General features: G+C 33.3%; 1 protein-coding gene across 5 annotated transcripts in view; it reads left to right on the top strand.

Moving 5' to 3' along the window:
* The window catches only part of GALNT13 (polypeptide N-acetylgalactosaminyltransferase 13), a 542,562-nt gene that overhangs the window by 345,473 nt on the left and 181,616 nt on the right, over positions 1-15,473 (top strand). For all 5 annotated transcript variants that reach the window (XM_072811435.1, XM_072811433.1, XM_072811434.1 and 2 more), the window contains 2 exons: positions 1,371-1,541; positions 14,242-14,359. In XM_072811435.1, coding sequence (XP_072667536.1) covers positions 1,371-1,541; positions 14,242-14,359 — 289 coding nt within the window. The remainder of the gene's footprint in view (positions 1-1,370; positions 1,542-14,241; positions 14,360-15,473) is intronic.

Raw genomic sequence — 15,473 nt, 5'->3', positions numbered from 1 at the left:
TTTATTTTTTAATCTAACAATATGTTTAGATTGTATTTGCATCTAATGAATTCTAATGTCTTGTCCTGCTTATACATTCTAAAGTTGCCATAACTAGATAATAAAGTGCTATTCAAGATTATTAGATCTGATTTTGCTTCCCTACAAATTGTCATTAAATTTAATGAAGAAAGAGAGAAAGACATTGATTTTGTAGGGGCCAGAATTACCAAGAAACTTTTCCAAGGCTAGATGAATTCTATTGATTTCTGAGAACTCTAGGCTTTGGCCAATTGTGTGGAATAGAAAACCTAATTGAAAATGAGCATTTGTGATACTGGTGTTACAAAACCAGAATAAAATAATGGACAACATCTATTTGCTTTCCACATTTCTGGGTGATTCAAAAGCATATTTGTATATTTACCTCCCATCAGATATGAAAAATAAGCTCTGCTCTTTGGAATTAGCTACAAGCAATGCAAACTTGAGTAGACCTGAACATTTGCTATAGAGATGACAGATATCTCAAAATAAAACATATAAGCCAGGAGTAGAGGAAGACTGGAGAAAGCATAACACGGATTAAAAGAATATCCAGTCTTCTCCTATTGTGGAAGTTACTTATCCTAAAAAAGCCACCATGAAGAACACCCACTCTCCTGGCTCTCCCTCTTAACTTTAAGAAGAAATAGATCTTTAGATACAACACAGAAACTTAAATTGCTTATTTTTCCCTATTTTAAAATATGCAGATTGTTATAGTTAATTCTGAGGTCTAGGTCAACACACTTAGAAATTGTTATGTCCCTAATATCTTTCAGAGGAAACATTTACTTACACCGATAATGATGATTTTTATTGTTGCTTCTGTTTCTTGATTTTTACTTGTTTACTTTTTCTAGTAGATATTGGCCCCAGGAAAATTTTTTCAGAACTCTTTAAACTAACCTATACCCTTTGAGATTCAAAATACCAGGTCTAATTCGTCATCATCCATTCACTATTTCTGCATGCTATTGCTTTTCAGTGGGCTCTTACTAAAATGATGCATAATATCGAAGTAGCTCTACTAATCATGCTGTGGGTGGAGGTTTTATGAAAAATAGACCATGTTCATTCTGCTGAGTTAGTATTTAGAATACATTTGGATATCAGCTTGAAGACCAATTAGTGTATTTGATTAGATTGTAAATGATAGAATGGAGTAGAGACTGTAAGGAAATGTAAATGGAAATGATTCCATAAAGAAAAAAGATAAAATGAAAATAAAGTTATATTAAAGTAACAAAATGATTAAATTTCAATTTAACATCTATACTGGATCTGAAGAAGCTAATGTAGTATTTAAATTATTATTTATATGTAAACTGGTTTCGATTTTTCTGCAGGAAAACAGTGGTATGCCCTATCATTGATGTAATTAGTGATGATACCTTTGAATATATGGCTGGGTCAGACATGACTTATGGGGGTTTTAACTGGAAACTGAATTTCCGTTGGTATCCTGTTCCCCAAAGAGAAATGGATAGAAGGAAAGGAGATAGAACATTACCTGTAAGGTATGTAGCTCATATCTTCCAAAGGCTAGCATGTTTATTTCTATAATAATTAAGGAGTATTATGAATTTGTGCTCTCATTTTTAAGTCTTATAAAGGCATATACTTTTTATTCATATACACATTTACATTATCATTGCTTACATGATTATCTAAGAATCAATGACAATATTAAATTTAGTTTAAATTAGCACAGGTAAATTTAATTATTGGCAGAAGTGCCAAATTTCTTTTGAAACTTTGTGTATTCTTATATTCAAAATATATTTATTGCGAATTTTCTGTGTGACAGCCTTGATGCTTCCAATAAATATGTATCTTACCAAAATGTATATGCTTTATAATAGAGATATTCTCAAAATTGAAATAAGTAAAAATGTTTTGGTAGATATTCTAAATTTACTCACTTCAAAGAGCTGTCTTCCTTATAGTTATATAAGAAAGATCCATTTGGAAAATTTTAATATATTAACAATTATGACAGATATTATTGTTTGATCTAAATTAGCTAAAATAGCTATTTAATTTGAAGTATTGATTCATAAAATATGTTTGCTCTTAATACAAAATAAGAAATATCATTTGTATCTTTAGTTGTCTAGATCAGCATTACTCACTTTATTTACATAAAATGACCACCTTCTTATTTTAACATATTATTGTGTATCACTTGCTTGCAACCAAAACTTGATTTCCTAACAACATATTGGAGAGGGAGATCACTAGTTTTGCTTTTTAAAGATAAATTTGGCAAATCATGATTTAGTTTGAACAATAGAGAATTGCTCTAACATCCTAAAACAGTATCTGTGACCCGTTATCTAAACAAGGATGTCTCCTAACCTACTGAAGTAATGACTTATCTGTTGGCAAGACTAATTACCTAATGAATGAATTAAAACTAAAAATTGGCTCATGGAAGAGAACAACTTTGTTATAGAACAGTTAATATTGAGACAGTTAATCCTCTTAAGGAGATATTGCTACATCAAAGAGGAAAAATAAAACGTGGCTCCAAATAATTGCATAAAAACATGAAGTTATTATTTCAGCATTTAAAGTATAACTTAATAGTCTTTAAATCTTGCTGTAATCTTCAAATTCACTAAGCTTATTGACCGCTGATCTTGACCAGCTGAGGAAAGACAGTCACTCTTAATACCATTGTTTATTAGAAATCCTGTTTTCACAGATCATGGCTTCATTTAATGTTACCTGATTTTTCAGCTTCGGAACCCACGTGAAAATTATCAGAATACTTGACTACTACACTCAAATATAATGTGTTTATTCATCTGAGAATGAAGTTTGAAAGATGATGTAGTTATTTTTAAACACATTGGCAAAAGATATATTTTTTAAAATGCATTGGTTTTTTAAATACATTCGCAAAAGGATTTTCTTGATTTTCTCAGAGTGAAAAGGTAGATAATTAAGAGTTAGCCAACATTCATGGTTAGGAATTTCTGACCTCAAAAAAAAAAAAAAAAAGGAATTTCTGATCTCATTCACAAAAGTAAATATCTACATAGCAATCAGCCATTATTTCTCATCATTCATTAATTAAAACAAAAAAGGAAACATTCAACTTGCTATGTTTTGACCGCAACTTGTGTTTTTACTGTAGTGACATGGAGACCCAATAAAATCTCAGTATCTTTTATCTATTTCCCTCAGTAACAGCACAGTATTTTACTTTCTAAAATGCTGAGGGAGCTGGAACAAGAGAAACAGAGAAACCTCAGTCTTTGCTGAAGTTTCCAGATTTTTATGGCAAAAGGTTAATTAATTCACGGGCTGTGTTGTAGCAGCCTGCATGTAATTTTCATCAGCATAGCTGTAATGTGAACTTTCTTTGTACTTGTAATCTATTACTCGAAGACGTGATCATTTTTCTCACATTCGTACAAACAGATAAATCATTCTAGGTGTTGAAGACAAATTTTTTTTCTCCTACTTGATTAACAGAATTCTGAATAGCTAAGGTGATTAAAATGAGGTTAAATTTTAGTTTTCTTAGTGAAATGCTTCATTTAAAATGTCAGTTATGACAGAACTTTCTAGCGACTATAATTGGCTAGTCATCATTTAGAAATACAATCATGCATAGGGAACCAACTTGAACTTGTGACTTAGCCTTAGTTATACCACATTTAAAGTAAAATTTATAATGGCTATGGATATTATTCTATTGTCAACGTCTGGCTTTGATATTTTCATTTTGATACTAAATGAAGTTTGTAAAATACTTGGTATTTTGAAGTTATGAATATGGAATAATAGCACACATAATCTTGAATGTTTGGTTTTCTTTAATTAGTAAACTCTCCTTGACATTTTAGCAGTCATAGTATACGACTTTTCAATAGTGTCTCAATTATATGTGCAACAGTAGGAATCATCAAGTTGTTAAACCAGAGGTCATAAACCAGGAGCTTGTGTGTCAGACATGCTCTGTAGTTGTGGGGGTTTTGGCATATACAGTGTTTTACATTTTTAAAAATTACCAACATTTTAAAAATGAGATGTTCTAAGTAAAAATATGAATTTTTATTTATTCTTGAAAATTCAGATCTTACTACAATGGTCATGTATTCATACTTGGCACCATCAGGTGGAGTTGAGTAGAAGCTACCATTTAGAAATGGCCTGAAAGTTTAGCTCAGTACTCCAATCCCTTTTTTTTGTGTGTTCCTGATTCTGAGGCTGAAAATCAGTATCCATTTGTCATCATTCTTGCTTTAAGCAATGTTTCTTGGTACCTGTGTCCCAGACGAAGGTGAGAGAAATAGCTTATTGCAACTAATCAACCTCACATGTTGATTTTATTTGCCTCGCTATAATCTTCTAACTTTGTGACTTAGAGGCTACTGCCTGGGAAATGACTGAGTTTGAACTCATCAAACATGTTAGCTCTGCATGAATATGCATCTGTATTACCTCATGGAACAGGCAACAAGTAACATAAGTTATCTGTCAGTGCAGTTAATCTCCCAAATAATATCATTAGTTTAGGGTGTATTATACATTTTTCTGGTATATATAACTTTTGAGGTGATATGGCTCAGGCTATTGAAATGACTTAGATTACAAATCCAAATGTACATGCTTACCCATTGTTGAGCATGTGCTGGGTTCTGCACATACAAAGATGAATCTGGCTCTCTCTGCTCTGAAGCAGCTCACTGGTGCTGGCTATATATATCCTAGACAAGGGAATGAGGGAGCCCATGTGGCCAGAGTGTTGATGCACAGGAGTTAGACTACATCAATTGCTAGAGTGGTATGTGCTTCTGGAACAATCTGACTTTAACCTTATTAATACTCTTAGTTCCCTAATTATGCCCTCTAGTAACCCTCAATAAATAATTATCAAGATATTACTTTCTACTTTAATTTCTCATTAGTTAAAATAGATTACTTTGTTTAAAAACCTACTAGTTATTTCTCGTCTTTATAACTTTCTTTACCCTTATGGACTCTTTTATATTTAGTCATTATTAAAATTCTTGACATGACTTTCTTCATTCTTACTTGGAATACCATGTTCAGTATCTTCCTAAGGTAAAACAAAAGAGTCTTATATTCTCTTCTAATATTTGCTATCATAATAAATCAAACATAGATGTAATGATGGGTTTTATTCTTTACACATTTCACTTACTTAGATATCCCTTTTTATTAACATTTTTCTGATATTATACATTTATTTTACTCTCAACTGGAATTAGAAATTTATAAAGAAGATCAAATAAATTAAACATTATTATAATATCTCAGATTATAATTACTATTCCTTTATTGTGAAAAACTCATAGTATGTTCACATTTATTATTTCCTGTAAACTTATAGTATGATATCATAGAAGAAGCATTGAAGCTCTCTTTGGAGGATCTGGATTTTATTTCAAACTCCTTCAATTGAGAAATAACACATTCTTCTCATCTGTGGGAAGGAAAATTATTCCGTTTTGCTTAACTCATGAAGTGCTAACATATTAAATGAGAAATATATTTGAAAGGAGTGACTTTAAATTTATTTCTGAAAATGTAAGGTAACAAATATATGCATCACTAAATAAATGTGACAAGTATCTAAAAGTATAAAGAAGGAGAACACCAATGAGCCACCTCTTTTAATATCTTACTATATATCCTTCCAGAACATTTCTTTTTGGACAGATTTCTCCACAGTTTAAAAATGGATATATTTTTATCTATGCCATTAATTTTTTTTCAAAAATAAAAATTGTAATGGCTACTAGCATCTTATTTACTTAGCTCTTTTACTTTTTTTTTTAAAGATGTATTTATTTATTTTAGAGAGAGAGAGAGATTGAGAAAGACTGGGGGATAGAGCAAAGGGAAAGAGAGAATCCTCAAGCAGACTCCCACTGAGCATGGCACCCAACATGAGGTTCAATCCTAGGACCTTAGGATCGTGACCTGAGCCAAAATCAAGAGATTGATACTCACTCAACAGACTGAGCCACCTAGGTGCCACAGCTCTTTTATTGTTTATAAAAACAACTGGAAAAAAAAAATAAAAAAATAAAAAATAAATAAAAAATAAAAACAACTGGAAGTTTTTTTACACTTTATTTTTTGCCAATTTTGTCTTCTGATTTTTTTATATAATGTGATCTTTTTAGAATTATGCAATTAAGAAATACAAAATTTGTTTTAATATTTTTGATACTGTTTACCAGTTTGATTCCCCCTCAAAATTATCAGAATCTAATTTATAGTTCCTCTAGTAAGTATAATAAAAAAACACTTATTTATTATTTTATTCTGTAAAATGTTTTACAAATGAAACACAATATTTCCTATTATTTAATAGGAAATTAAAAATATATTTCTTAATTTTTGTCTGTCAGATTTTCTCTATTCTATTTTTCTCAATCCAATGAAAATATATTTTTACCTTGGAGAAAAGAAGCAGAGACAGATGCTCTCAAATCCTGTGATTTTTATAATAGGAGATACTAACACAAAGCACAGGGAAGGCTTATAAGCATAAGCACATGCTTATGTGAAGAACAAAGACTTTGAAGGAAAAAGTTGAACTTAGGAATATACCAACTGTTCAGCATTCTTACCTATTTATGTTAAGAATTAATACATGTTGTTTTTGAAAGAAAAAAAATCCCACCTTAGGTGGAGTATGCTAATCTATATTCTTTAAAGAAAACACCACATTTATATTATATTATTTCCTAATAGTTTAGAAGATAATTTACAAGACTTTCCTAGCAGTCTGTTGAGATGAGATGAAAACAGGGTATTAACCAAAACATTTAAAAACATCTGGCCCCATTGTTTATTTTGACTCTTCCTACGGGCAAAATGAAAGTAAAAGGAAAGATAAAAAATTTGCACCAATTACTGTACATCCTCTTGGAAGCTTAGTTTGTTGTGAGGATTATGAAAAAGGATTAAGGGGCAGCCCCAGTGGCTCAGCGGTTTAGTGCTGCCTTCAGCCTAGGGCATGATCCTGGAGACCTGGGATCAAGTCCCATGTCAGGCTCCCTGCATGGAGCCTGTTTCTCCCTCTGCCTGTGTCTCTGCCTCTCTCTCTCTCTGTGTGTGTCTCTCATGAATGAATAAATAAATAAAATTAAAAAAAAAATGAAAAAGGATTAAGGAAAATGGGAGAAAAAAAAAACTATTCCTTTCCTGGCATATAGGTATTTAAGTACAAGTTAAGGTATTTGATTCCAATTCTTGTTGGTAAATGGGATCTTTGGCAGCAAAACAAGCCATTTGCCCATACTAAGCAGAACTTTCTTTTTTTTTTTTTTCTTCTCCTTTAAAAATAGCTTTGAAACTGTGTTCCACAGACTGAAAGATTGAGCTCTCTTCCTTCTTCAGAGCCTAAACCAGCATGGGTTCTTAAAGTGATAGTTTCTTCTCTAGCAAAAGCATCATCTTCTTACACAAGTATATGTTCAAATGATATCTTGGTGTACAATATTTCACTAAACCCCATTTATTTTCTCTGAAAAACCTTTAAATATATTCAACATTTGATTATTCACCACTCTAATAAAATAAGTTCTGCTTTTGCTTCCTTCCTGTCTCTTCCACTTTCTATATTGGGGATAGTAGACAGAGAAAGGAGGAAAGGAGAGAAACTCACAGCATCTAATTTTCCTTTGATTTCTAAACATGCAAAATGGTTAACCAAATTATATTTAATGATTTTGAAAAAATAAGATTATGTGAATATTTCAGCTATTTATGCCTCATATTTGTGTAAAAAAATATGTTTATCATTTCTCTTTATTTTGACTTATAATAGATGAGAAATGTTCTTAACACAAAGCTAAGTACTTACAGTGTAGATATTGTGTTTATTTGATCATTGCAAAATACAGCCTGAAACTGTCCTATAGTCTCAAATATTTAGATTTTTTTCCCAGAGACCTTACTTATTTACTGAGTAAGATTAATAGAATCCTATTATAAAGGGAAAGACTAGTGAGAAGAAATGATGTTTCAAAAACTTTGAAAGAAATTGCTTTGAAGAGTAGTGGTAAAATTCATAGGAAAATACAGTGCATAAATTTGGGGCTAGAAACCAGGGAAAGTGTATTTCTAATTAGCTACCCCAAGTTCTTTGGTGTATATGGATACACTGAGAGAGGATTAATTGGTAGAGAGGAAGAGAGGTACTTAGGAAGAGGGAGAGAAAAAAGAAGGAAGTGAAATAAAGAAAAGGGAAGGGAAATAAAAGAAAGATTGTTTCCTTAATTGGGCCACTAACTACCTGGGGGCTCTTGAACAAGTCATTTAAACACATTGCAACTAAGTTTGGTTGGCCAGATCTATAGGGCTTTTAGAGTTCTAAAATACTACAATTATATTAAAAATTAATTAGACTCTGAAAATAATTTTTAAAAAGCTGATTATAATCTTGCCAAACACAGATGTTTTCCTTATTAAAATTAATTTTTAAAATGTGTAGTTCTTGTTTTGTGCTGATACTATTCTAATAGTATTATATACATTAATACATGTATCCTCCTTTTATAGATGATTAAATTGGAACACAGAGTTTAAGTAGCTCACTGAAGGTCACACTGTGGGGTTGAGTTTTAAACCCAGTCAATCTGGATACAAAGTCCATGCTCCTAAAAACTAAACTTATTCCCCTCTTGAATCTCCTGTAGTCTACCTGCTTTTCACATACATGGTGGTTATCCTGGTGTAAAATACCTGATATATCATCTTATTGTTGAAAATGTAGACATCACAGTTTAGCATTACTGAATCATCAAATGTGTTCTATCATATTTTTTTTTACATTTGCCAACTTCTGGTGAAATACTTCAGTATTTTTGCATGTCAAATGCTTATTTTTTTTTTTTTTTGGAGTCCTTTCCTATATTCTACATTTTACAAAGCTTTGTATCTTTAATTCTAAAATACTATCAAACTCAATTCCCCAAACCTCTACCAGATGATAAAATCCTGGAATTAGCAAAGGCATTTTCATTACTCATCAGTTTAGCAGTTGTGAAGAAAGTATTATTTTTGTAATTTCAGAAATAAAATTGCAGGTGATTTTTAATTTACAGATAGATTGTTTTGTGGCCATGGGGATACATGCTTATTTGTTTATTTCACTTATTTAACAATTGTCTATTAATAGTCTAATAATATTAAACCAACATATTAGCTATATGTATATATAGGTGGTAAAATATATGCAGAAATAAGCGTTATACTCAACAAGAAGTAACAAAGTGCCTTGAGAGAGAAAGAGACTGAGGGCTGCTGAAGGAAGCAGAAGGGGATGATTATATCCAGATTGCAGGGAGGGGGCAGGGAGGGGGAGGATGTGGACACGTTTACCAGGCTGGTAAAGTTATTATTAACAGTTACACACTGAATACAGGGAAAGAGTTAAAAGGAATGGAAGTGCTCTTTGGGTGGCACCACATTACTGATGCCACAATAAGGAGCTGGAATTTCTTTTCTTCTTTCTTTCCTTCCTACTTTCTTTTTAAGAGAGAGAGAGAGTATGCATGTGGGGGGGGGGGGGGTGAGGGGAGGATGGAGGCAGAGAGAGAAAGAGAGAATCTTAAGTAGGCTCCATGCTCAGGATGGAACCAGGCACAGGGCTTAATCTCACAACCTTGAGAGATCATAACCTGAGCCAGTGGTCAGACAGAGCTTTACCAACAAAGCTATCCAAAAGTTGCTAAATGGGGTTTTATCATTTCATATTGAGATTCTGGAAGGAAATAGAGGACATTGAAGGAGAAGCATATGTGGAAGCGGGTAGCACATCCTCAGTGCTAAGTTGTACACCCCTAGCAGGGTCAAAGGGATTGTTTTAAGAAGACATATAGAAAGCAATTAGATAAACACAAACAATGTAGAAAAAAACAATGAAAAAAAAAGCACAGACTAGGACTCTGTCTCACAGAGAGGACAATTACAGGCATATAATGAAGGAGGCTATACAGGTAAGGAGTATAGGGAGAGGAAAGTTCCCCTGACATAATGGGACAAAGAAAAATTATTAAGTGCTCACAGGTGCAAGACACTATTGTAATTGTATATTATACTCATGTTACAAATATGCAGTTAGGAACTTGAGACTGCCAGCAAGGGAAAGAGGAGGAAGGGAGATCAAGAAGAGTCATAAGAGGGATGCCCGGGTGGCTCAGCGGTTAAGTGCCTGCCTTTGGCCCAGGGTGTGATCCTGGAGACCCAGGATGGAGTCCCATGTAGGGCTCCCTGCATGGAGCCTGCCTGTCTCTGCCACTCTCTGTCTCTCTGTCTCTCATGAATAAATAAATTAAAATCTTAGAAAAGAAGAAGAAGAAGAAGAAGAAGAAGAAGAAGAAGAAGAAGAAGAAGAAGAAGAAGAAGAAAGAGGAGAGGAAGAAAGAAGAAGAAGAACCATAAGATGAACAGGAAGCCTCTCGGGAAAAATGCAATTGGAATCAGAGGTGAAAAGTGTTTTAAGCAGAGAGACTGAATTGTTTTCAAATGCTTCCAAAGGAAGACATTTTAAGGAAAACCTATTGGAGTTCAGAATCAACAAGGCCCTTTTAGCAAGAAGTTATTCTAGAGGTGGGAGCAGGATCCAGATTCCAGCTAGAAGGTTAAGAGGAGTTGAGGGAGTTTATAGAAACTTTATCTTTTCAATAAGGTTACCAGTGAAGAGAATAGAAAGTAAATATCCCTCATTTCAGTGAGTAGTAGGATGGAGTGAAGAACTATTTGGGTTTAGGACAGAACTTGATTGAGCAGTACCATAAATTCAAGAGGATGATCTAGAAATCAAAGGTATAATACATAAATGTAATAGTCAATGAGCAAGTGGCTGAAAGAGTAGTCAGGAAAGAGCTGGCTGAGGGCAATAGAGTGCATGTTAGGTCACAATGAAGAAAGGAGCTATTCTTTCCTTTGAGGCTGGAGGAAAAGAGGTCAGAAGGGACATACACATACTGAGGTAGAGACCGGGAGTTTTGATTTCATGGCTGAGGAAACTGTGATTTTATGCATTGCCTTAATCTCCAGTGTTTTGAGAAGAGCCCAATACTTTTAGATAAGGGTCAGTCAAAAAAAATGAGACAGGTGAACAAATTAACACAGATAAAAGGATTGGTAGCTGTTTGTAGGCTAAGCAGAGAGTACTGGGACTTGAAGTATTACTAGTTGACCTCATCTTGTTACTGTTTCAATGACTCTCTGGATCCTGGGAGCACAGTGGATAATGCACCGGTAGGCTTACCCAGACACTGATAGCTACGAAAAGAATCAGATAAGGAAAGGACAGAGAACTTAGAATGCTAAATGGTTTTTTTGTTTTTTGTGTTTTTTTTCACTGACATGGCGGAACCTTGGAGAGAGTAAGAGGAAGGAAAGGAACAATTTCTGAAAGAGGTTGTTATGTGAGAATAAGGAATAGCTAAGGAACCCTAAACACCAATGTAGGATAAAAAAGTGACCATCGTAGGACTGAAACAGGAGGGGGTAAAAAAGAGAAAATTGTGTTCAGAGAGGCACATTTCAGATTCAACTTCTTGGACCTGAAGGAGATTCAAGTGATTTTAAAATCCAAACTGAGGATGTGTATGGGAAGTCAAAAAGAATTTTTTTTAAGATTTTATTTATTTATTCATGAGAATACACAGAGAGGAGAGAGAGAGAGGCAGAGACACAGGCAGAGGGAGAAACAGGCTCCATCCGGGGAGCCCGAGGCGGGACTCGATCCCGGGTCTTCAGGGTCACGCCCTGGGCCGAAGGCGGCGCTGAACCGCTGAGCCCCCGGGGCTGCCCTGGGAAGTCAAAATTAAGAGAAGGACACTCAAGACCTATGAATGATTATTGGCAATGAGGATGACAAAGAAAGATACACCACGTGACCTTATTAACTCTTTGTTATGTGCTGGGAGCCCTGCTAAGGGCTTTACTTCTGCTAACTCAGTTCACCTTCACCTACTGCGTGCGTGGTACGTAATATGCACAGCCACTGGGCTGATTATTCTCCCCTCCCCACAAAAGGTATTGAATTGGTTAATAATTTCAAGACATATATAGGTTTTTAATTTTCTAAGCACCCTGAGCACTCAAGGTCCACACAGGCCTATGCAGATAATTCATTAGGGACAGTACAGAACAGTTAACTTAGAATAGAACATGTTGCATAACCTTGGCTATGGCTGTAGATATTACATAAGGCACAGGCTCGGACTGTTTGAGAGAGCTGACAGTGCAAATACAAAAAAAAACCTCTCTAGGAGCATCTGTCTTCAGAAAATACAAGATTTTTTTTTGAGGAATTGTGATTTTATGTTCTTATTTTTGTTACTTTTTAAGCATAACTGAAACTTTTGAGTCATTCTTATGTTTAAATATTTAAATTATTTTAGTCATTTATTATACATTTCTCACAAATTTATACAAATTATGACCAACTGTAAGATGAACTTCAATGCATGTATTTAAGCTAAGTGCATCAGTGCTTTATTAGTAAATAGGTAAGTGGTAAGCACTCTGAACTGATCATTAAAAATGCATCACTTAACATTCTGAAGCACTTGCTTGCATTATGATAAGATAATCGCAGCAATTTTTGTTCCTAGTTTCATTAAATAGACTACCCAGCACTATTACACCTTGTATAGTTATTGCCACAGAGTTCCAAAACCCCAATCAGGTGAGGGTCGGGGCTACTCCATAATTACCATCTGTTTAGCTCTGTTAGTGTTTCTCATTATAACTCAGAAGGTCAATGATACTGTTCCTGATAGCAATGCAGCAAGGCCAGAAGCAATAAAATAGTTCTGAGACTAAGGAGGCTCTGCTCCTCCAGCTGATGGACAGTTCATTGCTTGCATATAAACCAGTGAGAGCACCGGGAGAAACAGAGAACTTTGCAATGTGGTCGATATCCAAGTACAATAATATTTGGTGGTTTTTCAATAAACTACATTGTTCAATTAGAGGACATGAGCATATCCCGTGGCAGAGGAGCATATAATCTCGAGAAAAGCAACATTTGTTTTTCGTTTTGTTTTCACAACCTCAGACTCTGGATGAGCATTTCAAATTCCCTAGACAGGTTTTTCTTCTTTAGTAGCACATTAGAATCACCAGGGGACTTTACACACTACCAAAGGTCTGGACCCACCCCACGCCAATTAAATATGAATCTGTGGAGAGTGATACCCAAGCATGGAAATGTGTTTTTTAAAAGTGCTTCAAGTGTCTCTAATGTGCTAGGAAGGTTTAAAACCTCTACTCAACAATTAACATTAAACGATAATAATTGTCAGTATACATAGATCCATTTGTGAAAAACCGGAATTTTTCTTTTTAGTTTCAACGCCTACTACTTGTATAAGAAGACATGCATAGTTCATACATTAACCACTGACTTTAATTAATCTTTTAAAATGAGTTAATAAGTAATCTTTCGAAAATTTAACATCTAACTTCGTGTTCTTATAGAGAAATTTCAAATCAATGTGAAATTTGATTGTGAGAATCAAACGGCATTTATTCCTGGGAAGAACTTTTAGAATCTGTGCGAAATAGATACGGGATTTATGTTTATCCATAGGGTCGTATAATTAACTCTATCGTTTTACTTGGGTAAGGAGAATAAACCATTATATGTAAAGCTCTTACCTCAAAAAAATACTTAATGTAACTATCATTAGATACTTATTGCCTATAAACATTTTACAGTGTTTAATAGTTTTCATATTTAAATAGACTATAGATCTTTACATAGAGAAACCGTTTCCACAGGTTTCTAGAATTCACATTAAAATGATTTATAATTAGGTGACAAAAGATCACAACTGCTAGCTTCCTGACCAGTTAGTTAATCTCTTTAAGGGTAGAGCTAAGAGCACTCACTTCTCTTCACTCTGCCTTGCAGAAGAATAGAGATGCCCCCCTCTTAGGGGGCCAGTGTTCCTTATCTCTTTGATCACCTATAAGAAAGATATAGACTAATCTAAATTTAGTTTTACAGCAAATGTGAAATAAAATGCTACTTATAATTTTTAAACCTCTGACACCTTGGCTTTATGTTGCTAGTTTGAGATTTTTGAGTACTATTTTTTTTTTTTAATTTAAAATGTCTCAAAACTATTTGCTACAGTCTCATTAAACTCCACACATTGTTTTCAAAAGATATTCTTTTCTTTTTGTTTTTTTTTCAACTAGGACCCCTACTATGGCTGGTGGCCTATTTTCTATTGACAGAAACTACTTTGAAGAGATAGGAACTTACGATGCAGGAATGGATATCTGGGGTGGAGAGAATCTTGAAATGTCTTTTAGGGTAATTGCATTTTACTTTATTTTTTTTTACTCTGAACACACTATGCTGTAGCATGCACATATAGAGCCAATAATTTACTGTCAAATCTTTTTTATTTTTTTGTGAAGTGATGCAAATTATTGATCAGTTGGTCATTTTAATACTTATTCAGAAGCTTTGCTAGTCTTTTTGCATGCAATATTTCTGTTAAATGGGAAATTATAGCTATCTTTAAAGTTTTCAAAAATAATTCTTTTATTCATCGTACAAAGACTTTAGGGCTTTCAGTTTTTGAAATAAAGAAGGGCTTTATTTTTTAAATAAAGCATTACCCTGTAAAATCACTTTGTGTTTTCAAACTGAAACTTGGAAGTAATTATGTTACCTGAATTTGCAAGTGCTGTCTGGGTTATTCTCAAATACCTTTAAGAATAACCTGTGGTCAAAGGAACTCTGGATAATTCTGCAAGTAGCATGACTGATTTCACAACTATAGACATTATTGTTTGATGAATCAGTTTGAATAATGCAAATTCACTTATTAAATGGCCTTCCAAGCAAGTGAAAATTAAGGATGAATCCTTCATGCATATGATATTGGAGAGCATATGAATAATTTTTATATTTTGTTGTATATGGAAATTTAAAAAACAGACACATAAATGTGCCTTCATGCTAACAAATGATAAGAGCTAGAATAGTGGTTTTTTCTTCAAACCACATGTATTATTATTTTTAAATGAATTAAGTTAATAATACTGTTTTCTTTCTTCCTTCCTAGAATTTAACATAAAATATTCAAAATACTATATTAATTTTGCCAAAATTATGCAATGAAATTATTAAAGTTTAGATATATTTATCCATGAAGTTCAAGAGTTAAGACTTTTAATTTCTCATTTAGAAAGTCATTTGTTTTTCACTAATAAAATATAAATATATGATGTGTAAGAAAAGTCAAAATTTGAGAATAAAAATTACTTTGAATTTATATAATGTGGGATATAGTGGATCTCAGATAATCTGAATTATTTTAGAATAATGGTCTTATTATGCCATTTTTTGCCTATAAAGCTTCCTACAGACAAATGTTTCAAAACATCATTAGCTAATGGAATTTTATTCTTTCCATATT

Source organism: Canis lupus, chromosome 34, assembly GCF_048164855.1.
Source record: "Canis lupus baileyi chromosome 34, mCanLup2.hap1, whole genome shotgun sequence".
Lineage (NCBI taxonomy): Eukaryota > Metazoa > Chordata > Mammalia > Carnivora > Canidae > Canis > Canis lupus.
Note: the sequence above shows the minus strand (reverse complement) of the source record. Positions and strands in the feature narration are given on the sequence as shown.